The sequence below is a fragment of the Diadema antillarum genome, unplaced genomic scaffold (genome assembly GCF_040938485.1).
Source record: "Diadema antillarum isolate AM-2024a unplaced genomic scaffold, OU_Dant_1.0 seq00000459_RagTag, whole genome shotgun sequence".
NCBI classification, from domain to species: Eukaryota; Metazoa; Echinodermata; class Echinoidea; order Diadematoida; family Diadematidae; genus Diadema; species Diadema antillarum.
Window position 1 is genome coordinate 274,409 of NW_027271430.1, and position 26,168 is coordinate 300,576.

General features: G+C 41.5%; 1 protein-coding gene across 1 annotated transcript in view; it reads right to left on the reverse strand.

The window, feature by feature from the left end:
* LOC139733006 (helicase domino-like) overlaps nt 1-26,168 on the reverse strand; it is a 77,193-nt gene that overhangs the window by 6,005 nt on the left and 45,020 nt on the right. Inside the window, 17 exon segments of the mRNA XM_071643849.1 lie at nt 1,056-1,140; nt 1,142-1,249; nt 2,110-2,166; nt 5,712-5,837; nt 6,251-6,295; nt 7,378-7,510; nt 8,025-8,161; nt 8,700-8,927; nt 10,044-10,342; nt 12,342-12,498; nt 14,755-14,787; nt 21,616-21,750; nt 22,098-22,181; nt 22,948-23,121; nt 24,041-24,262; nt 25,049-25,163; nt 25,780-25,976. Coding sequence (XP_071499950.1) covers nt 1,056-1,140; nt 1,142-1,249; nt 2,110-2,166; nt 5,712-5,837; nt 6,251-6,295; nt 7,378-7,510; nt 8,025-8,161; nt 8,700-8,927; nt 10,044-10,342; nt 12,342-12,498; nt 14,755-14,787; nt 21,616-21,750; nt 22,098-22,181; nt 22,948-23,121; nt 24,041-24,262; nt 25,049-25,163; nt 25,780-25,976 — 2,335 coding nt within the window.

The window sequence follows — 26,168 nt, forward strand, 5'->3', positions numbered from 1 at the left end:
TTGCTATACAAATAAGGGCTCTTGGTAGAAACTATGCACTACAAGGGTTCCAATATCAATATTGGTTGACAATAACATTGCATATGATTTTTGGAGTTGTATCTATTGATAAGACTTCTAACAGCTTCTAACAAGAATAACTCGGACACCAGATTCAGCAAAGTATTTATCTGACAAATTCTGCAACATTACCCACCTCAACACCACCAACCTAAAATCGTACTGACATTTAAGATAAACATGGGACTGAGAAAGTTGGGCATACATAGCTCAGTACAACTTGTGAAGTCGATTCCTGGGATTGAATTTGAAAGCTTGGGAATTGTTGAAACTGTTCCAGGTCTGGTGCCAAACAGTGATTGGGTAAAACACTCGTCTGAGGATATAGACCTGGGTTTGATTTCTGAGGCTGTAAGCACCTTACACACCATGAATGGGCAGGGTAGGCGACTCTAGTCTGAAAGCCTCATAATACGAAATGTGATGTACAGAAACCTACATGGAGCAAATCTTCCAAGTAAATGTCTTCACACAAGAACATATTAAATTTTTGCAAAGTTGCTATTGGAAATTACAGACCAAAATAAACCCAAAATTAATCCAGTTTGAGAAAAAAATTACATTCTTGGCCCTTCGGCAATTCATACAAAGGATCTTAATCGTCTCACCAATGAGAAGCAGCTCCAAAAGAGTGAGGGAGCAATGTTTACACAAAACACACGAGTCGTCATGTCAAAAAGGGAAGAGGGGATGAATGGTGGAGGTAAGGCTAATACTAGTAGGTGGTGGTTACTTGTCTATGGCCAAGACCGTATGAGTTGAAAGTAGTACAGGGGAACTCTGATATTTCTTTGTTTTTGTCATTATTTTTTCAACAAACACAGGGTCTGAGTTCAGGGAGACAGCATCCTATACCAACTTAGCTACCAAATCGTCTCACAATGCGTCAGAAACAGGGCTGACTGGGAGGCATTTGCGTATTGGCAGCACCTCAAATTTCTGTTACAGCCCCAAAACAAACTTCGCTGATTTGCTTTGCGGCCCAGTTCCCTCACCTGGCAACGAGACAGTGGGCGTGACCCTGGTCTGGCTGGCCGTCGTCAAGGTGGAAACGGAGGAGACGACAATCTGTGGGGACGAGGGTGCCCAGCGTCCTCACTTGGCTGGTCACATTGGGGAGGGTCAGCTGAGGCACTGAGGTCCGGATGGCCTGGGATCGCACCACCTGGGCTGCCAGGGTACCCGACACCTGGTTGACAGAAAGACAGGAGTAGAAAGAAAATTAACTGCACTGAACAAAGTACACTTCCTTCTAGACCACAACACCAACAGCAACAATAATGACAAGGATGATGACGATGATGACGATATTATTGATAACAACAGAAGTACTACTACCACTATCCAACCAAAACCACAACCACAACCACAACCACTACCAATACCACTACAACTGCCACTAACCACTACTAATACCACTACAACTACCACTAACCAATACCACTACCACCACCACCACCACCACTACCACTACTTTTACTACTACTACTACTACTACTACTACTACTACTACTACTACTACTACTACTACTACTACTACTACTACTACTACTACTACTACTATCAACCATAACAATGATAATGATAACAGTAACATCAACAGCATGGCCCGATTCCTCCATGGTAGCTCATGCAGTGTGTGCATCACTCTTCTCCTATCACTCTTCCAGGGGCCATGCTGTAATCATTATCAGGAAATTTGCCAAGCACCTAATTTCACACTCGCCTCAGGTAAATGGGTGAAACACGGCTTGCCTCAGCAGAGCAAGGACAAGGATTCTCTGCTCTCCAAAGAGCAAGGAACAACTTTAGAATTCTCTGTTTTCAAGTCTAGAGCCTTGTCCATCACACTATGGTACTTCCCTTGTTGCATTCATCTAATACACGAGACTCTACCCACACAAGCACAGCCTAGAATAAAGCTACATTCATCAGTCCAGCTTCCATACCATCAATTTATGTGGTTTAGTCCTGTAACATAATTTGGGGATGAGACATAACAGTGGATGGCATAAAGCGAACATAATTCTTAGAAATGGATGTCCTCACCCTGATTGGCTGAGTCACTGTGGTACCTAGGGCCGTCCTGCTGATGGCACCAGACTGCTGTATGGTAGAAAGAACGAGTACAAGGCAGTTCAATTACCACCATGGAGAATACAGACGTTTAAATATTCTTTTACTGGGCCCACAGTTGTGACCCTTTAACCCTAATCAGGCTGGGCTTTTTTGGCTATGCTATATCTGGGGGGGGGGGGGGGGGGGGGGGGGGGGGCAGGGCGGATTCCGCCCCCCCTTCAGATCTTGCCTATGGAACGCGCGATCGCGCCGAAAATCGGCACACGCGACGCCCGCGACGTATTCTATCAAAATGTATGGTTGCTTTCTCTGAAAAATTTTTCTTATATTTTATATTAATTAATTATTGTAATTTATGCATCAGTTTTGGGCTCTAAATCACTTATTTATGCTCCAATTAAGCTAATTTCTTTTTTAAAATGTTTCTTGTATCATTCTTCTGAGACATAGGATAAAAAAAAATCTGTATCGAAATTAATTTCTTATGTATTTTATTGTTTTTTGAATTTCTTATGTATTTCCATGTTTTTTGACCTTTTGTTTTTGTTTGTTTTTTGGCCAAAATTTGTCACAGACATTTTTCGAAGCATTATTATGCTAAAATAAATTAATTTCGGCCATTCTAAGTGAAGATATGAATTTTTATGTGAATTAATTGAAAAAACACAATTTGCATTGGATTTGTACACAAAATCACGTTTTGGAGCAATTTTGGGGTTGACAAATTTTTTTCGCACGGGCGTCGCGTCAAAATGGTACGCGCGGGCGCAACAATTTGGGTCTCAAAAGTTGCGCGATACTTGAAAGAAAAAAGTCATGAAACATCGCGGCGGGAGCTTATCGCGTTGCGAAGATATTGCGCGAAACGTCGAGGGGGGGGGCGGATTCTGCCCCCCCCCCAGCCTGATTAGGGTTAATACCAGCTCTTCAGGACATCAAATTCTTGACTCTGATCTATTAAGGACACTTATGTTTACAGCTATTATGTTACACATGTTACACTTGCTCTATAAAAAAAAGAAAAAAAAAAAACCTATGCTACTGGGCAAGTCAAATGCATGAGCATTTCATCACAAGTGATATTATCTACAGTAATCAGCCGAGGAGTGGAATATTGAGTAACACGTTTCCTTGGATGGGCATAATACTAATATGGAAAAACTAGATATATCGCTACGGCTACTGATATGCCTCCGCCATAATGCATGGTTCTCCTAATAGGTCTATAGTACAATGTCTTGACAATGTGTGATGACAGTTTCACACAATTGGCAAAATATTAAAATGACAGGTTTGACACAAATGTGCTGAATGTTCACTTTCCTAGAACTAGGTTCAATTGGATGAATGATTAAAATGTCAGAGTGCAGGTATTTGGGGAACTGATGATTTTTACTTGACTTTTGACCCTTTTATAAGTTTTCAAGGTATTGAGAAAAAGTATAATTTCAGTATCAAATGGGAAAATAGCATTGTCTAAACCTGGCCTTTGACCTTTGACCTCACAGTTCCAAAGAGAATCACTGTTAGGTTGAACATGCATAAATATGTAAGTTTCATGATGATACCTTGAGTTACTTACGAGATATGGAGGAAAAAGTGCAATTTAGTACTTTCACTTGACCTTTTACCTTTTGACCTTTGACCTTTTGGCAAGAAACTTCCCCAAAAATATATATTGGGTAATACATGCCATACATCAAGTTAAAAAAAAAAACCTTCAGGCATATTGCATTTTAAGGAAAGTAGTGATATTTTGAGGAGTTGACCTTGACCTTTGACCCCCTGACCTTTGACCCATGACCCCCAACTTCCCTAGATAATCACTGCCCATCGGTACAAGCATATATACTAAGTTCCATGAAGATACCTTGAACCATTTGCGAGATATGGAGAAAAACATGAAATTTCAAAAAAAAAAATTTCACAAAATAATCCTGTGACCTTTGACCTTTGACCCTGTGACCCTAAAATCCACACAAAGTATTATCCCCCAAGGAAATACCCTCATACCAAGTGTGATGTAAAACCACCACACGGTTCTTGAGATATCGACAAAAACAAAACGGGACGGACGGACGTACGGACGGACGGACGTACGGACGGACGGACGGACGGACGGACGGACGGACGGACGGACGGACGGACGGACGACCCGAAAACATAATGCCTCCGGCTACTTCGTTGCGGAGGCATAAAAATAAGCTTCAAACTGATTCTATTGTATTTATAAGCAACATTTCACACAGTTCGGAATTAACAACTTCTTTCCAAAGTCTGACTAATAACAATTCATATAACACTAGCGATCCCTTTTTCTGCGACTATGTCTAGAAAAAATTACTCGAGCTTTTAGCTGTTCCAGGTCTGGTGCCAAACAGTGATTGGGTAAAACACTCGTCTGAGGATATAGACCTGGGTTTGATTTCTGAGGCTGTAAGCACCATACACACCATGAATGGGCAGGGTAGGCGACTCTAGTCTGAAAGCCTCATACAAACACACCACACTTTGGTAGGCTGACATCTCTACTACACTCTATAATTACACTCTAACTCGTTGAGGATGATTACTCGGGCAAGTGCGTGTTGTAGCAAAATCAGTCCATCCTCAACAGGTTAAGGAAATGAAAATATTGGAGACCAACAACATACAGCATACAATTACAGCAACCAGTCCTTGACTGCTTAGCTGGAAAAAATCTGTGTCATATAAACATTTCTAGTTTCAGTCCCAATGTCTCAATGGCAAGGCTCTCATCTTTTTAAAACAGTGTGGAAGAGATGTGCGGAACCTCACAAAAGAAAATATACTCCACTGCTACACATACTGTGCAATTACAACCCTAGAATGTATTCAGGTTTAATTTTTGTCCATTTAAAAGACGTGACAAACCCCTTATAAAACTAGAAAAGCACTCTGCGAGCGCAGGCATCCGCCAAGCGGCTACTTTCCACCAATGATCTTGCTCTTCCATAGAGATCAGTGATTTCCACCCATACGTATGTATGCTGAAAAATCGCCCAATTTCCGAATATAGAAGCCTTTGTTACGTCATGAACCCTCAGTTGCGCGGCCCACCTCGCCCCAGCAGAAACTAGAGCACTCACTTTAGTGCACGTATGAAAACCTCAAAAAATGCACAGCTTGAACTCCCAAGTTCATTGACCCTACCTGCCAAAATATCAAAAATCCTTCAAAAAATCCATAAAATTAAAAAATAAATAAACACCCCTTGAAATATGTTTTGCAGACAGTACTCTACTACCGAGAGAGATCCTACACAGCAAATTACTGCATACACCGAATATCATTATCTTCGCGAATTTCACGAGTCAGGTGCTATTCGCAAAATTAAAAACACATGAAAATGACTCTGATCTTGATATGAATGTGACGCACACATATAATGTACTCCACGACCATAAATTTAACCCCTGAGAAATCATCGGGAAGTCCCAATTCATGAAACTTTAGACTCACTAAATATATGGCATATACAGTAGTTGAAGCAAATCTAGGCTGGGCTAATCCACCCTTGCTCCCTCTCCTACTCGGGTTGCCAAACTTACCAGGACAGTAGCAGCGGCTGCAGTGCCCACTGGCTGGGCTGTCACCTGGGTGGTGGTGCTACCCTGTTGCTGTTGCTGCTTGGTGGCAGCCAGGAGACGTTGCTGCTGCTGTTGTTCTTGCTGCAACTATTACAGGGAAACGAGGGGGGGGGAGACACATTCATATATTTCATCTTTTGATTGGTCTTAATCCATGACTATGCTGAGTATCAACTGCTTTATCACAGAGTAGAATCATCAGTCATCATAACCACCACCACTATCAGCATCATCATATTCTAAAGTGTTAGTGTGGAGACATCCTATCAAAATAAATCTTTTAAAATATTGCAATATCAGCAAAGAGTAGGCGGCAGAATTGCTTTAAAAGATTCCATTTTGGGTATGTAATAACATACATTACAAAACAAAAGCCAATTTGGCAAAACCATTACTTTCAAATCCCTCTACTTCATTGTTCAACTGCCAAAATTAATGATACCCACATTTATATCAACTGCAAACCATCAACAACTGAAAGACATACATATAATGCATACCTTCTTCTCTCTCGCCAATTTTTGCTGAGCTTGAATTTGAGCCAACTGCAGAAAAAAGAAACACAAATTACACAAACATGGAAATAAAAAATGCATGAAATGCATACATATTTCTATATTCATTAACACATAATATTCCCTTCGAGCCAAACCAAGTGTATGAAGCAAACCTTTCACTCTGATCAAGAGGTACGCAATCTTCAAATGCGTGACCCTGCCACACACAAAGTCCACTTAAGCCTTTGTTTCTTGGACCAGGTGAGCCACGCATTGACTTCACATGGAAAATTAAACATCTATGAGGCAACAGAGTAATGCATTATAAGGAAATCATAGACTGACAAAAAGTAAACCTGACTCTCTTTTAAAGAATCACGCATGCATAAACTTTCTTGGGATGTTCTAGGTCTGGTGCCAAACAGTGATTGGGTAAAACACTCGTCTGAGGATATAGACCTGGGTTTGATTTCTGAGGCTGTAAGCACCATACACACCATGAATTGGCAGGGTAGGCGACTCTAGTCTGAAAGCCTCAGGTCTGGATATGTATTGAAATCCAACCATTTACATGAGCATTTTCAAAATTAAACCACTTAATGCATAACTTCACATAAAGCAGTTAATTCTTCTTTGATTGGTTATTCTGATGTAATAACAATTCAGGAGTTTTGCTTCAAATAAGGGCAACAGATGTATGAATCAGTTTGCAGAGATAAATAAAGAGTGGAGATGGCCACGATTGCAGAGCTGCCAAAATTCTAACGTCAAAATGAGGAAAGTTCCAAGGACCAATTAGGGAGATTATTACATTCTCTTTTCAGGTCATGATAAGATACTGTTAAACAAGGAATGTTCGTGTGCGTTTTAATTTCATTAATTTCTCAAGAGGCAAGATTTGCAAAAATCAAAATGAACATGAAAGTTCTGGTCTACACTATATGCACTGAATGCCAGTGGCAATTCGTGAAAATTATATGCCATAAAAAAGGCTGTCAGTTCCAATTTGCGAAAATCTCATGCCGGGAATATATCTTGCCTCACAGTAGTACGTTTTCAGGGAGCCTCCTGAGGCTACAGGATCAGGGAGGGCTTGGCAGCTCTGCATTCTTCCTGACACTGTTTCTTACCTTCTTCTCCCTGGCAATCCTCTCTGCCCTCTTCTGGGCCACCTCACTGGGCAGCATGGGCTTGTCGTACGTGATGCCAGATTCAGTCAGGATGGCGCTGTGCTTGGGGTTCTTCAGTAGAGGGTTGTTCAGTCTGCACAAAAGAATAAACAAACATGTATGTGTTTAATTCAAGCATGTCTTCAATTCTTTATTATGGCATAAAATGCTTTCATTTTGATACCAAGTACGAAATGCAATATTTGTGGGACTAACACAAAAGCACAGAAGCACAGAAGCACCCATTGCTCCTAACAGTCTAATTTTTGTCACTCATGAATCATACATGATTATTGACTGGTGTATGATATTTCCAAATGAACTGACATTAATTGAATAAAACAAAACAACTGGAAGGCATAAACATGAATATAAATGTTTGAAAATTTTTCTCTTATTTTAAAGAAATCAAGGTTTGTTAGTGCCTGCCATCTATTTTTCAAATTCAGTAATTGGCGAAAAGGATATCCCTAGATTTTGATCTCCAATGATTGTCACATGTCTGTCACATGCCTGTCACACATCTGACTGTCACATGACTCACATGCTTGTCACATGACTGTCACATGACTCACATGCTTGTCACATGACTGTCACATGATACTCACACTTGTTTGAGGAATGGCTGTCGCTTGTTGATGGCCATCTTGATACCGTCAAACTTGGCTGAATAGAGCATGGTGTGAGAGGCATTGCCATCCTGGGCATGGAGCTGGCTTGTCTTCATGGGACGATTGTTCTTTGTCTGAAAAAAGAAAAACAAATGAAATTAATAAATGAAAAGAAACATTCGCACTCAGAGCACGAGTACTGATCCGTGAAGAGTAAGAAGCTGCTAAGATACTACTGACTAATAAGAGATGTCTGTTTTTATGTTAATGCTTATGTGAGCCATAACTGAAGGGCTCCAGTATGCCTACAGGGTAACAGTTGATTTATACACTGACATAGTAATGCACCCAACTCAGTACATAGCTTGTTGAATCATCTTTTCTTCTTATTTTGAAAGTCCTCCAGTTAAAGCCAACATATGTCACTCTATAAAGGAGGGAGGTAACTTTTATACCATACCTGACAACTCTAGAACTAAGGAACAGTTGTCCACAGTATTTAGAGACTAAATCCTCAATGTCACAGCTTAGCATAAAAAATTAGTTTGTGCTTATCCTTAAGCAAAAAGATTTCATAGGTTATGAAGATGAAGGAACTACAAGTTCCTCGGGACGTGCAGCACCACACCAGAAAGCCTCAAGTCTTGTAGTATTCCCCTTCTGCCTACTCACCCTGTAGATACCCTTCGATTTCTTCTGCTTCTTGGGGTTGGTGTCGTACAGGATCTTGCCTTCCTCCCGCGGGATGATGACGTTCTCGTAGCGGTTGCAGCACTGCTTCGGGGAGCGGTAGGTGCGGCTGCAGGCGTTGACGATGTCACTGACCAGGTCCCAGTTGATGATGTGACCAGGCACCAGCGGCTGGAGGGTCAGCGGGAGCTCCAGCAGAGTCTGGACAGCCTGGGGGTGGGGGGAGGAGAGGGAGTGGTCAGTAAACACTAGCCACCAGAAAGAAGCCCTGTAGTATACTTAGCTATTAAAAGGGATTGTACAGTTATGGTTGAGACCTACTTTCAGGTTTCTAACATTTTTTGGTGAGATAATGAGAAACCTCTTATAAAATGTGAAAGAGCATGTAATTGTATGAGGAATTCAACGTTTATTTGATGAAAATTGGTTTTGAAATGGCTGAGATATCAAAAAAGAGCGATTCTAATAAAGTGTGGGACCCACACTTTATTACGATCGCTTTGTTTTACTTTGTTTTTTGATGTTTCAGTCATTCCAAACCCGACATTCGTCAAATAAACTTTGAATTCCTCTTAAAATGGTATGTTCTGTACTATATCATAAGTGTTTCCTTGGTATCTCGCAAAAAGTTAAAAACCCAATTCTCATCTCCACCAAAACTGTACTATCCCTTTAAAGTACACATTTGAGAATAGGGCAGTGATAGAGGTATAAACACATGGCTTAGGATTGAAGAAGTGCAATGTTATACGTATATTTTTGTCACAGAGCAGTCAAAATATGTGGTCTTCAGATGCTCACTATGGTCTTCATAGTGTCTTTTCATGGCCTACAGAAATTGAAAATCGAGGAAAGGGCGAGTCATAGCACTTGCTAATACATCATACTCTTATTTTCATATTATTGTGATCCACTGCAATGGAGGAAAATTGTTGTAAACCCATGGCAATAATCTTACTTTACATTTACACAGTGTGCATGGCAAAAAAAAAAAGGAAGTAGTTTGATAGAGTAAACAGCTTCACGGGAAATCCTTGAATGCAAGGAGGATTCATAATATACTGCCATGCGCATGGTAGATTGTCGTTACAGCACTTCTATGCGCCTGGCAGATCATTGCTAGTGCACTGCCCTGCACATGGCAGAATGTTGTTAATCCTATGCGCACTACCACATCCTAACAACAATCTGCCATGTGCACTCTCCTACCCTAACAACAATCTACCATGCACAGGGAAGCACTGTAACGACAATCCGCCATGCGCATGACGATATATTTTTGCATATCACAGTTTATGACCAGTAGAAGGATTCTAGCAGACTTACCTGGAGCAGCGCCCAGTCTTCGTTGATCAGCCACTCCAGCTTGTCGAGGGACGTCGTCTCTGTGGTGGTCGGCCGCTGGACGACGGGCAGTGGCTTGACCACCGGCTTGCCCGCCAGGGCCCGCATCTTCTGCTGCTTGGCCTCCCGCCGCATGCGCAGCAGGGCAGCCGAGGGGCGATTGAAGAGGGACTGTGGGGGCGTGAGGAGTACAGGGGTCTGCTGGGGGGTCTCCGTTTTCTGGTGGTGGTGGTGATGGTGGTGGTGGTGTCCATGGCTCTTGATCTTCCTGGCTGGAACCACTAAAATGACACCACAGATATGACAGGTAAGCCCTCCCATTTTTCCCAGACATTTCTCATAACCAGCTGTATATCGTACAGATCTCTAAACCCTTCTGACTGAAAAGAGGGATGAATCGGCTCGGTATAGGAAAGAGAGAGCAGTTCTCATAGGATTGTGTGGCAAAATTATCAAGTAAATGGGAAACTCGTATGGAAACAAGAGCTGGGAATGGTCAAGCTTCAGATTCTTTCTTCCAAATCCAGAATGGATGGGAGGCCAGTATCACAACTTACACTGTACCATCAAAGCAACCAAATGAAAGTGGTAAACATGGAATACCACAAAAATACTTGCTACAATGAGCTCAACTAATGCAGAGTGGAAATAGCACTGTACATTTTCTTGGAACTGTATGGTGTCTTTGGGATGAATTCATGGTTGTGTTTTTGTTTTGTTTTTTCTCAAGCAGCATGCAAAGCCATATGCTGGACTGGGTCTCTATGTAAGCTGTGTACAGTAAGTGCCTTCTTCAACAAAGTGGCTATCAATATCATCAATTCAGATCTGAATATCATCTTTTACTTTTAGCTTTGAGCAAATGGTTGTGGTTCAGCTGGAAGCGGTATTCTCAAACAAGCACAATTAAAGTGAAAGTGCCTGGTACACTAAAAAACGAAATTCCTTTTAAATACTTGGCCCCATGACAACTTGGTTTCATTTTTATCCCCGTGCTTCAAACGTCATAGCTAATCCCACAATCAAATCCTTTGTCATGTCAAGGGATTCCATTTGCACAAAGTTTGCATGAATTCTCACTGAATTCTTCTAAGAGCAAATGTGCACATGGCAAGATTTTTAACTAGTGATTTGTGCCAGGTCATACAGAATGAAGATACAAGCCCAACTCCACTATATCCGACCAGTCTATACAACCCTGTCTTATGATGACCACAAAATTGACTATCAATTTCATTCTGTTTAAACTCAGCTTCAAATGCTTCAGAAATGAGACTTACAGCAGAGTTCACAGCATTTCAAGAAAACAAAATTCCTCAACTTTTCCCTGGCTGGAAAAAAGCAAAATAATCTTCCCTGATTTCCCTAATGGGCTGGGAACCCTGTATAGAAACCTTTCAGGTCTTATTTTGAAGTCTTGGGTTAAACTCAAGTTCTACAATTGTGCAACCATGACATCATCCCCTCATCCAATTTGCATATTTTTATGACTTTGACAAAGATTCTAACCTTGTGGACTTGGAGGTAAAAAGATTGTCACTACTTCTGGAATATACATGTGGAGTACTACAATGTGGGCAAAACAGCATTTTCCATAAAATCTCTAGTATTTTGGCAAACATAGTCCAAAATACTGCAAAAAAAAAAAAAAAAAGAATTAACAGATGGCATCTCTCCTGTGACATCATGAAACTACAATGACATTAAAACATTGCAAAACTTTTGCAAGATCAGTCTGATGTTTGATCAGTCTGATGTTTTATCACTCCGTTTGATTTTACTCTATATATCAAATTCCATTTGACCATGGAGGAACTTTCACTTCTACACTCCATCCAGCCCTAGTCTCACCTGTAATCTATCAGTTGGTCTACTCCCACTTCGTCTAATAAAGCCATTTAGTCTCAACCCACATGGTCTACAATTGTAATCCTATTTTGCCTACAACCAGTAGTTCGTCTAATGACCATTTAGTCCAACTGCAACTTAGCCTCATTACCAGTTGATCTACTTCCAGATGGGCTATGCCAATTTCATCTTATATCCACAATTTATTAGACAAAGTGGGAAAAATCCAAGGAAAAAAATTGCAATTACACCATCTGGTCATTAGACGAAACGATAATTAGCCAAACTGTGCACGAGACTAAGTAAAGGATTAGACCAAACGGGCATTACATGAAATTGAGCGTAGACCAAATGAATTTAGCCGTAGTGGTGTGAAACTAACTGGGAATCAGACCATCTGACAGTAGACCAAGTGGTAACAAACCGTCTCACCTGCTCCCTGCTCCACCTTGATCTTCTTTGTCTCCTTCTTGTGAAAGACCGGCGGAAGCTGGGATTCCGTCATGATGGAATTCTCGTAGCCCAGACACATGGCGTGGTCGATGTAGACATCGTTGTCGTCTTGGGGAGGGGTAGGCGGGGCCCAGATCTACGTTGGAGGAAGCATGGCGGAGTGTGGCATGTGGAGTGGGGAGGTACTAGCAGGGATTTCAGGGCGAGGCTGGGTTCTTGGGTCACAAAATGTGGCAGACTCAGACTAGACTAGACTGTTGCACTCGTGATGAAAAACCTTGTTCTTGCCATATAAGGCTACTTTGGTGCACAGTCTTTGCCTTACAGAAGTATGTCAAATAATCTGTTAATCAATTTTGTGGCATTACATTGAACCATGATTTCCTCTGCTAAACCTTTATCAAACATTCATATTTTATCATTTGACTGATCTTGAAAGTAAATTCTTTATTTCCTATGTGTTCCTCATCAGCCGGGTGTACAAGAACTATACCAACTTATTTCTGGTATCACCTAGAGCTTCAAAAAACAAACAAACAAACAAACAAGCAAGCAAACAAAACAAAATTCTCCCTTGATTAAAGAGCACATTAACTGAAGGGGGACTGCTGGCTTAAGGAAGTGGAAGTCTTTTGTTGTGTTTGTTGGCAGTCTCAATCAGCTGACAGTATTGAAAAACCTTGTACTATTTTAGGAATCTAATGCATTTGGCTAATCACATCAAGACAAAGAAAGAAAAAAAAACATGTGTCAATATTTGTGTCAGTGCTTTGTGGGATAAGTTTTAAATTCTTTTCATTCAAAAAATTCATAGACCCAGAAACATGGGGATTCATTAGGCGTTTTCACATCAGCCCGATAAAAATCCAAGCTCTAGATATTTTCCAATTTCCCAAGTCAGAAAATGGCACGCTATTTCGAAACATCGGGCTGATGTGAAAACGCCTATTGGTTGGGAAGGCTGGTCTGGTTAGGATGTATTGGGAGAATCCCTGTAACAAATTGTGTACAACTTAATCATTGTCTCTAAGTACGCACACAGCAGAAAAGTCTCTAACGAGTCAACGGTTACCAACTAGCGTATGCTTTGATGCACATATTCACTGACTGGTGCTATTCGTAGTTTTGGAATGTACCCTGAGGGGAAACAAATGACTTGGTCCACCAAAGAATCCAAACACATCTTGGTGTTCTAAAGCTGAATTTGATGAATTTTTCCTCCTTTCACACAAGGTTCATAAAGGCCAGGGCAAACTGTGCATGGTGTCTCAAGTGTTTGCTGCTTTCTATCAAGTAATCAGGAGTAGGCTGAAAATATTGCATTTGCCATTGTGAAGCTACCAATATACACACATCAAAAAATAAATAAACTAGAAAAGCACTCTGAGAGCGCAGACCTCCGCCAAGCATGCAACTATTTCCACCACAACACTGATCTTGTTCTTCCATAGAGATATCATACGTACACCACAACATCGGTGCTGAAAGTCGACTGATTTCCCAATATAGAAGCCTTTGTTACATCATAAGCCCTCAGCTGCACGGCGCGCCTCGCCCCAGCAGAAACTAGAGCACGCACTTTAGTGCGCGCAGGCAAACCTCAAATACGCGCAGCCTGAACTCCCAAGTTCATTGACCCTACCTGCCAAAACATCAAAAATCCTTCATAAATTCCCAAAAAATTATCGGATCATTACCAAAAGTTAATCGTTTGTTACTTTTGTCATTCTCAACCTTTCCTGCAAGTTTCATCCCAATCCGTTAACTACTTTTTGAATTATTTTGCACACGGACAAACTAACCAACTAACGAACGAACGAACGAACACACAAACCAACGGTAACGAAAACATAACCTCCTCCCTTGGCAGAGGTAATAAATAAATAAATAAGATAAGGAGATTCCGGAAAGCTTTCAGGGCAATACTTGTGTATGCAAAACAAATTCCTGAATCAGAGGGCACTGACATTCCAATGTCAGGATGCGTTGAGAAATCTTATTTTTCAGAATTATCATGACCATTTCTGCTTTTTTTTTTTTTTTTTTTTTTTTTTGGGGGGGGGGGGGGGGGGGGGGGGGGGGGCGGGCCCGGGGCCCTCCTGCAGAATCAGGGAGCTTTGGCAGCTTTCTCTGACCATCTCTAAACTGATCACCTTCACTAGCGTACGGCATTCTCTTTATACTGAGGACTCCCGTTGCAACAAGGACCTCTAGACTGGCAGTCTTCATTTGTAACATCAAAATTTTGTTATAACCGAAGGGAATTTTACACCATAGATGGTATTGATAACAATTTTGGGATCTGAATTTTTATTCTGCTGCACCAAATTTTGTTGCAGCGGCCTTAGTTGTAGCAAGAACACACTGTGTATCACACTGTTGGTTAACTCACCGGCATTATTTCCTCCGTCTGAGAGATGTAAATCTGGTGGTGAAGGCACAAAATTTTTCAAGTTAGCACTCGTGAAGTGATCGGCCAAACATTTCTATGAAGTTCTGATTACTGGTGGTTACGACTAGAGGGCCACATTCAGAAGCCAGGCCATTCATCGCCTGTTCAAAACTATGCTGAAATGTAGAAACACTTGGCTGTCCTGAGCAAATCCAAAGAGGGGCTTGTTCCAAGGCACAAGCAGACCCAAGCCGTCTGTATTTGCAGAACTTTCTACAGTTGTACATGGTCCATCTACTGTCCTGTGATTAAAAGACCACGATACTGCACCACATCCAAGCTCTAATTTCATGATTGTTACAAAAATTTGCAGAAATGTTTTTGAGAGCCCATTTTGGGCAGTGTGTCCTTGCAACATCTTGATTCTGCATAAAAACTGATCTAGCAGCAAATGAACACGAACCATTATTTGTGCGCTTGACAGTTTCACTGTTATTTGAACAAGGTGCCAAAACATCGCCATAAAAGTACTACCAAGTTCAAGTTGGCTTTCGTAAAACAAGTAAGATCAAACTGACAGAATGTCACGAGGTTTCTTCTAAACCACACAAAAAATGACATTTATGGAATCTTTGCAAAAGAGATATTGGAAGCAATCAGGTTGCAAATTTGATGAATTGTCCTACTTGACATGAAATCAACATAACAAACTCGAGCTCCTTGCATCATCTTCTTCGTTGTTGTTGCACTAATTCAGTAATTATTCAAAGGAGGTTTGAAGGGTTCATGTTAAATTATCCAACAAAATATTTTGTGCACCACCTAATGAAAGAGTTGTGAATTTTTGATATCCTCAAAGACATTTGCTCTCATCTTATTTCCTCAAAGGAATTGGGGTTAGGGTTGTAATAGGGTTTTAGGTTGTTTGATGCAAGGATTAGGAATAGGGTTAGAATTATGTCTGTGGGTAGAATTTATGTTTGGCTTGGCCTGCAGATATTTTATGGGAGCAACTGTAGCACAAGCAAATGTCATGAACTGATATCTTCCCCAGAGCTACTTAGCTAATACATTGGAACCGCATTGTAACAAGGTCCGATATAGCAAGATACGCAATTCAAGGTTTTTTTGCAGGTCACACTCCTATATATTTTCTTGGTTTTCATCCCTACTATAATAGGGAACTTTCAGTGTTCCCAAACAGCTTGTTACAAGATTTCCCTGTTGGATATGCAGTAAAAGTTTAATTGTTACCATGATCAATTAATGAAATTTTGAAATTTGAAAATTTTCTTGAATAATAAATAAGTCTTCAATTCTGTCAGTCTGATTTTACTTACTTGTTAAAGTCAACTTGAAAATGTAGGGGAATAGTACTTTTACAATGACATCACCTCTGTTTAACGGATAGTTGTACTATCCAATATATAAGCACAACTTGGTCATCAATTGTGCATACAGTGGACTCCTGTTATAATGAAGTCCTCAGGACTGGCAGTATTCTTTCGCAATATTGAAATTTTGTAATAACCGAATAAATAAACACTAAAAATACATAGAGTAGATAATATTACGGCCTGAATTTTTACTTTGTTGTAACCAGCATTTCGTTATAACCGTGTTCGTTACAACAGGAGTGCACTGTATACATTGCCAAACACGCTGGAGGTTATATTTAAATCTATGTACATCTGGTTGGCAGCCCAAATGTGAATGTATGATGGAGTGTCCTTAATAATGTTTGGAATAATTTGCATTACAATGCCAAAGATTGCTGAAGGCTTTATATGGGTGTCTGTCTCTCATTTATCCACAGGGTGTGTTTGCATGGAACAGGCTTCGGTGTTCAAATCATAACCACAAGTTTTTACATCCTTTTGAAGGTTTGTTGTTGGTGTCATCCATACAAAATGAGAATTCCTCATTCTTAATTTCATTTTTTTCTTCTTTTGTCTTTTTTCTTGCTCTGTTAGCCATTCAAAGCTGGCACAAGAGTTTTGCCCATGCTTTTCCACAAACACCCTTTAACCCTGTGGATGCATGGAGACTTTGAGGTGTAATGGTTGTCATCCCAAGAAGGCTCTTTTTATTTTCCACAATTTTTTTGGCTGGAAACCAAGTTGGCGTTGGTAAGGGCCATTCATGCCAAAAGTTGGTGTAAGACTTTACAAACACTCTGAACAGGAATAAAAATGTATTCGATCTGAAAGAATTTTCTACAGAGGTAAGTAAAATGTTGAATGTGTACTTTGTTAAATTTTGGAGGTTTTAGGATATGTTCAAAACACCAAGCCTGGTTATCCAACAACTCCACACCACATGCAGACAAAAGAAAGACAAGTCACACATAGTTTCTTTTAACATCCTTTTCTTCATTTGAAAAATTCAAATTTAGTCCACATTTTTTTTCTTCACATACAAACATAATTGTAAGTAAAACAATGAAAAGATACAGAGAAGCAAACATATAACATTTTGAATGTTTATGTTTGACAATGTCAATAACACAACTTTGTTGCCAAGTTACTCAATTCAAATCGTGAAAATATAACAGTGTACTTTGACTTAACTGACTACGATGCTGGCACTTTTATCGAAAATATATATCTCCACTATTATTTTGCAAATACTAGATAAGTACTTCAGAAGCATGGAACAACAAGAATATCTTTCAATTATCCTTCAATATAACAATTACATCACACACTTGTGTTCCAAGTTGTACATTCAATGGTTTTACAGATCTTGCAAGATGCAATTGCCTTTGCAGATCCTAATGCAGGAATCAAGATGTTGAAAATGAAAACTACAAAAGAACCTCTTAATCTGTCAGGTGGTACACTGACAAAACAACGGGAAAACGTGATGTGTGCATGTGAACTGACTTCGACTTTTCTGAGTGATATCGCACACTGCTGTGGCCAGGACTTTGCACCCGGGCGAAGAACCATGCTAATCCAAGTCATGCACAGAGATTTTGAATGGTTAACCAAAAATGCAAGAAAATAAAGCAAAATTAGAACTGCGGGTATTGGACATGTCTATGGCCACTGAAGGCAATGCTCCCAGAAACATCATGCCCTGCCCCTTCCCCTGAACCAATTCCTGAATATCCATCCATAATGCACTGGCTGCCCAGAGGAGATGGATATGGAAATATTAATGAAACTTGCACATACAGTATATTAAGATTCTATTAAAACTCCCCCACCTCTTCTTTTCAAACTCCAGGAAATCTTGGTCACACTTAACACATGAACACCTGCCCATTCCCCAACCATTCACTCCAGTTGCTTTTTTTTTTTGTGATGCACCTTGAAAAACCAATCCTTCCAAATTTCTCCCCACTTTTGCATTCATCGTCTCAAAGGCATGTCATGGGAATACACCATGACAATCCAGCACACTATGAAAGAATGACCAGATCTCACGATGAAATCAGGAGAGCAAGAATAAATACATGAGCTTGTTCATGGCAGCTAATTTGCTGTTTTTGTTTTTTAAGATTATCCATGAAAACTACAGTCAGCCATTTTCATAAGTAAGAATGTAATTACCAAGGATATCGCAAGAGTAGATCTGATGAGATTGGTATCACATTCAACACTTTTCAATCGTCTTCTCCACAGTTTGTGAATTCAGGTTTGACTTAAATCGAAGGTTGTCCACTGCACAGGTACGCTCTACTTGAAACCGAAATCATTATCTCTTCAATTAAAAACATTCGGAGTCATCCGAATGATATATATTGCCCAACTGCAACCAAAACATTTAGCTTAACACTTAACAAAATATGACAACTGAGTTATTTTACTGCACTCAGCATCTAATGTTATGATTTATGCTAAATTTGAATAAAATGCATTTATATGGTTTTGTTGTTGACTGATCTCCCAAATGATGGTTATATTGCAGTGAACCTCAACAAGATGGCAATGTACCTTTGCAAAGGGAGTATAATATAGAGGTGGTGGGCAATTAATTTCATACCTTCAAATATGTAGTCTACAAAAAGGAAAAATTCTGGGGATGTCATTTGAATGTTACCTTGCATCTACGCCTTGTATCTGACATGTTACGCACACCACGCACTATAAATTGCTACAATGATTTGGGACCATTTGTATAATTTGCCAGCCAATGGCGCAACAATAAAGGTTGATTATTCACTTGGCATCTTGTGAAAATTCACTTTCTATGGGTAAAGTTTGTTATCATATGATTAATAATCACCTTTCAATCATCTGGCACTTGACGCACTGATATAAATACATAATTAGTCTCATTCATCGGCGATAATTAACACTCATAAATCCACTGAATACACAGAAGACATGAACGCACAAAAATATTACCCATATCTATTGTCTATGTCATGAGCAGAGATCAACTAGAGTCTACCGACCGCAAAGCTCTCTTCATCCGTGTTTGGAGGCCCAAATCTGAGGCAGCAGGGCGAGGGCTACGTTTGGAACCGAGGGCCACGGCTTTCTTGGCCCCACCTCTGGGGCTGGCAGGCTTTTGAGTTCGGAGGGGAGTGAAAACACTGCTGAGACCGGGAGAGGAGGAGGGCTTGGCCCGGGACCGCGTGCGCACCGTGTCACTGCTGTTCCTGGATCTGGTCCTTGAAGATGGTCCATCGATGTCCGGATTCACAGGTCTCTCCCCAGGAAGGGTCAAGTTGAGAATCTCCCGCACTCTTCTCATCGGCTTTGGTGGAGAGGGTAATATCACAGGGTCCTCCTCTTCAGACAACTCACCATCATTCCTTTCATGAGTGTCGGAATTAGACAAATTTATTGGCGGGGACTCGGTGCCATTTGTATCTACTACTGACGAAATGTCATCGACAAGATCTTGTGATTCAGAGTCCAAGTACGCAAGATCAAGAAGTGGCACTTTTGCATGACTTTCAGTCTCTGCATCAACTTCCATCTTGTCTTCAGACTGATCCTGGGTTTCTTCTTCGCGCGCAACACTGTTGGACTCCTCCTCACTCACTGCTCCCATGTCCCTCATTGTCTCATGGATGATTTCCATTTCATCTATCGGTTCCTGGACGGCTGAGGGAACATCCTCCTTTACAGAATGAATGGCAAGAATGTCTACCTGGTTGTTCATTTCTGCATCTGCCTCATCAGACCGTCTCTCCTCGGCAGGCTCTTCTCTACTCTCGGTGCTTCCAGCAATGACTACCTCACGATCTGCACTCGCTTTATCGGGCAATACAGGCTCTTCCTCCGCAGATCCTGGAGGACTGACAACATCTGTGGTAGCCCCTATGTCTACTTGCATTTGGTCATCCTTTGGAATGGGCTCAGAAAGTTCATCAGTCTCCTCCACCCTCTCCCCTCCACTTTCCACCGCGGGGCTCTTTGGCTCGGGCACATGTTCACTTGGAATGTCCTTCGTGAGCACTTTTGCTGGCTGAGTACTCTGGCTTTCAGCAGTGTTAACCTCAATACTTGGACCTCCTGTGTCCTCTTTGGCATCTATACTCTCATCATCTGGTGGCAACTCACTGGGCGGTGGAGTTTTGATCCTAGCAGGCTCCTCAGCAGGTGATATGATTGCCTTCTCTTCATCCACAGGAGTGGTGTTTACCGACTCAACATCTTGTGCTGCATTGTTTTCTGATCTAGTTGCACACGAGGTATTGTCAGACGTAGTTGGGACTTCAACTTCAACTTCAACTTCAAATTCTGCAAGATGAGGTGTGTTGGAGTTGTCATTGTCTAAGGTTTCATTGCCTTCCGTCTCCATGTTACTGGTAGTACCAGCTTCTAAGTTGAGCTCAGTTCCCTCAGAGCTGGCCCTGCTCTCCCCATCCTCCTCAACAGAAGCCAGCTTGGATGTCATGCTCTTCTTCTTGAATTTCTTTGCCAAATCTGCAAAGAGACTTCGGTTCTTGAGCTTCTCAAACCGGTCATCCAAGGGCATGCTTGCCTTGCTCACTTCCATCGGACACTGGTCCTCTGTGACCTTTTCCTTCATTCGCATAGCAGAGTCGACCAGTTCGAATATATTACGAGATTTCTTCTCCACCTGCTCCGTCTCTGCGTCCTTGTCCTTGACCTCATCACTCGAGATGGGATTGGTGACCACAAGCAATCCCGGGTTCACAGGAATGTGTGTCTGACCAGCAGAGTCGTCCATGTGGTTGCTTTCGGTCTCTGCGTTCGCAGTAGACTTATCGGACGTTCCTTGTGCGACTTCAATGACAGCTTCGAGGTTGCCACCTTGTTTGCACTCATCAGATGATGAGCCACTTCTCCTGCGACTTCGTTGAGTCCTGCTGCTGGATCTAGGCAACCCCTCGATCCCCCCATCAGTTCCTCCCCTGTCAGGACTTTTTGCTTTCCTCAGAGTTCTACCACCAACATCTGCTGCAGCTGCATCTGAACTACTACCCCTGCGTTTCGGCACGTTTCTCTCTGGGCTCTTAGCTATTTTGTCTTCAGAGCTTCTGCTTCTAACAACAGCACCCATGTTCGGCATCTCCCTCCTCTTCTCCCTCTCAGCAAACCTGCTCGCTCTGTCCCCGGGCCGGGGGGACGGCAGCTTGTCGGAACCACTCTCACTGTTGGTCCTGCTTCGGGTCCTCCGTGGAAGTTCGCCCTCAGTGACGGATGTTCCACTGCTGGCTCTACTCCTGCTCCTAGTAGGTCTGTCCGAGACGTGTGGGGGTGACCCTGCCCTACTACTAGCCCTGCTGCCTGCCCTACTACCACTAGCCCTACTCCCTTCCCTGCTGCTGCCCTGTCTACCAACCTCTCTACTGCTCCTCCTACCTTGCCTACCATCTCTCACAACCCCCTTAGACCTGTCTTTCCGCTTGCTGTTCCTAGAAGCTTTATGCACCTGATTGTCTGCATCTTCTTTTGAGTACGTGAAGAGGACTTCATCTTCTTCCAATTCTGCCTCCCTCTCCTCCTGCTTCTTGAGGGCCTGAAGACGTCCCAGCTCCCAGTCCCGCTTGGCTGCTTCTACCTGCTCCTGTTTTAGACAACCAAGAAACATTATGAGGCAACAGACATAACACCCATACACAGCATGGTACCAAGTCAATTCGAGGTAGATTGCCAAGAGTGTATTGCATTATCACCATTTTCTTTGATTACAAAACTTCTCACCTGTGTAACTAATAAAAAAGTGGATGTCATTCACACAGAGAAGAAAACACAAAGCTACCAATATCTACTGGAAAATACAAGCTTCTTTAAAAGAAAAAAAAAAACCTAAGCCTATTGTCAAATCATCACAATTTCCAGATGTTCTATTTCTAAACCAGAGGATTATAACATCAAGAACAAGAAGAGTTGATTGAGACAGTCATGGCTAACCTCGGCTTCCTTGAGTTGCTCGGTAGTAATGGGCTCAATAGTCTCTTCCAAGTAGAGGACAGCGTACCTCTCGATGGGGGTCAACTATAAAAAACAATTGGACATACAATTTCAAACAATGAATACACAATCATATTTTGAGAGCGACAAGGGTGCTGAAAAGATGAGGAAAATGAAGTAATGAACATATATTGCTGCTGGCATGATAAACACAGCGGCCTGACACAATTTTTCCCATTAGAAGTATTTTCGCAGGACACGGCCTACTGCTTCCAATACAAAACAAATTCAAACATTGAACTGGCATCCTTCAGTGGATGAATTTCTATGCACATAGTTCAGACACAGGCAAGGAAATGTGACATCTTCACTGATTTTTCTCAGAGACTCTAGTCTGAAACATTCCGATTTCATCATCACTATGTGCTTTCTCCGTATCGCAATGGTAAGTTCTGCAGAGGAAATTCACAGTGCCAATAGTCTTAAATTTCATCCCTGGCTCTACTGCAATTGGATATCTATTGGACCTTTAAACTTTTGGGTCTCTTTTTCTTCTTTTTTTAATCTCTAGCTTAAAGTTCATGCCATGTCTGCATACATGTACAAAACATGGCATGATATTGTAATAAGTAATTGACAACTTCTGCATCCAGACTTCTTATGCAATGCATATCGGTGCAAAACCACAGATACTTTATCTTACCTTAACTGATACCTTTTTTTCCCCATAAGAAAACAAGACAGTGCATTTTCACTTTCAAGAAATAAATTCACATCATCCATCAAAACAACTTGCCCTCACTCCACACACACAATGTTCACAGTTGCAATTCTAATAGAAAGCCATTACCTGTTCATCCAGCTGAGCCAGCTCAATCTCCACCTTGGAGGTCTCCTCTTTGGGTTTACCCTCCTCGCCCTCGTACGGTATGCTCTCGTCAAACTCCGCCAGCTCTGCATCCTGCTCGGCGTGTGCCCTGGACGCAGCCTTAACATCCGTCTCGTCCTCCGCGCGGGCCAGTGCCTGGTTGGGAAAACCATAAATAGGGATGAAAAGTGTATACTTTCTTGCACAGGTACAATTCTTTGTGGTACAAAACATACCACTACTGACCAACAAACCAAGAATTACTGTAAAAGTGGATATTTTCGTGTAACTAATTTTCGCGTTTGGCAGAATAAGACAAGTTTGCATGTTTTCAATTCCACAGAATCAAGACAACTACTGGAACGTATGACAAGCAAAAATATTTGCCTGCTTTTATTTTCATGCTAGTTTCTGGTTGCGCGAAATGCGCAAAAATTTCAACACTGCGAAAGTTTCCTCTTTTACAGTACCTTTTGCGAAGACAAGAATGCCTTTATGAAATGAAAATTAGACCATTTAGATATTGGTTACATAATGGCTACATCATAATCAGCCCAAGAATTTGAAAGTATCAAAGAAAAATCTTTGTGCTTGGCACACTAAAAGTTGAGAAAGTAAGGAATTTTGCTATTGCTTGTTTCTTTACACATAGTTCAGACACAGCCAAGGAAATGTGACATCTTCACTGATTTTTCTCAGAGACTCTAGTCTGAAACATTCCGCTTTCATCATAACTATGTGTTCATTTAACTCTAAGAGCATCAACAAACGTGTATACCTGATTGCTCCAATGCACAAAGATGGTATAGCCCTATTACTGAGAGTGGGAGGTGTCTTGAGAATATTTCAGGACATTCAATTTGAGATTTTGATAATACATGAACTTGCTTTCCAAGAATAAGATGTTTTGAGAGTACAGAGCACTCAAGGAATTCACTCTTATCACCCCCAGCCAGTTTGCTCTACAATTCAACACAAGGTTCTCCAATGCAAAATAAGACATACAGATCTGAAATTTTGTGGATATCTTTGGGAGTGTTTCTGGATGTTTCTGAACTCTGCAATGATTGTTTACCTTCTCCAGGTCTGTTTGGGAGAGGGGTTTGGGAGCATCTCCCTCCACTTGTTCCTTTGTGGGTTCCTTGACGGGTTCCTTGACGGGTTCCTTGACGGGTTCCTTGAGGGGTTCCTTGACAGGTTCTTTCACGGGTTCCTTCGAGACCTCCTGGGGTACGTCCAGCATGTTCTGCAGCTGGCCTGCCTCCTTGGACAGCTCAAAGATCTCTTGGATGGTGTGCTGAAATGAGGGTGGCACAATGATGAAACCAGTAACTACAATGACTCAATAATAATCAGTGCTTGTTGATTTGTTGGATTCATTTTTCCATCTGAAATGGTGGCTGGATAGCCCATATTCAGCTGCACTAGCTGGTCTTCCATGGGGTCCAGTTGGCGGGACCACTCACCAGGTTATGCATCCTGCTCTTTACTATGAATGAAGCAGCATCTTATGCGTGCGAGAGTTCTGACTCTCTCACACACAGAACCTTCATTTTATATCCTATCCTATATCTTGCCTATTACTATACTAGCAGAAGGGAAGGAACAATTACACACAACATTGCTCAGTTAGAATCAGAAATCAAACCTGAGCCCTTTGGATCTGGAGGCAGACACACTACTGATCACCGCTCTATGCTCATTAGGCTATGGTAATTACTTGCATGCTGCTCCATTTGACTAGATTCATCTCTCTGTGATATGAAGGCAGCAGAGAAAGAGGGGTGTTGTGCTCAGCAGATACATCAACAAATCTCTGAAATATGAATGCTTACATACCACACAATACTTCTTTACTTCAATTAAAAATGCTGACAAGAATGCAAGGACTGTCACTAAAACCTATCATGTATTACTTAGTTGAACTAACCCAGGCAAGTTTGATTAGCTCCTCTTTATATTCTTTGGAATGTGTATAATTGGCTTTACCGATACTGTGCCAGAATCAACATGTACTATGTACTTCATGAGCTTTGATGTTTACAAACATTCATACACTAGAAAATTGTTGGCGCTGACATACCTTCTTGAAGAAGGCGGTAGTGAAGTTTCCTCCCTCAATGGACACATCAATCAAGAGCCTCTTCTGGTTCGACTTCTTCAAGATGTTCTCTTCAATGGACATCTCACTGATTAACCTGCAATAAAATAACCCAACAGACTAAATTGGATGAGGGTGTGCTATTTTACACACACAGAACAAGGTACATTTCAGCATTTCGACCAAGGTAACTTTATCACTCCTATCCATGACTAATGCTTAGTAGAAAGAAGAAAAGTGCACACAAGCATAACCCAAGACTTTTTCTTCTCTTCTCCTGGTCTCTGTGGCATAAACATAGAGATCAAACATAAGTCAGAAAACCAAATATAAGTTTCTAAATAGTCACTTCTGATTGGCTGATACCCGACTTCATTTCAATCTTCTGCCTTCTATGTGTTTGTATGTTTGTTTGTTTGTTTGTTTTTGTATTTCTTATGAAATAGGGTCCTGCTTCACTGATAGTCTACCATTTGTGCAACACATACACACACAAGAAGAGGTCACAAACTTTCCATCCAACACTTAATGTGAACTTAAATGTGGATTGATCAGAGAATTAGAGACTTCCCCTCACAGAAAGCATGGCTAAACAATGTCCTTGATTTTCACACAAATCCTCAACTTAACGGGGAGGGGGATGTCCCTGGTCTCATCAGAGTGTGACATGAAGAGAGAGAGATAGAGATAGGGAGATGTAACATATGACTGACCTGTATATATGCACATCTCTGGTCTGACCAATGCGATGACACCTGTCCTGGGCCTGTGCGTCCATGGTTGGGTTCCAGTCGCTGTCATAGAAGATCACAGTGTTGGCTCCCGTCAGGTTGACCCCGATGCCTCCACTACGGGTGGACAAGATGAAGCAGAAGATGCGGGGGTCCTTGTTGAAACGCTCCATCAAGATCTGTGACGATAAACGTATAAGGTTAAGACAGTGGTATCAGTACACTTACAATGGGGCTCTAGCCACCCACTCCATGGAGTCAGGATTACAACTAACATTTATTGTATAGTAATGATTTGAAGTATGCAAAGCATTACAAGGAGCCATGGCTTTTCACTAAGACGGCTTGCAGAGTGATGTAGTTTGATCATT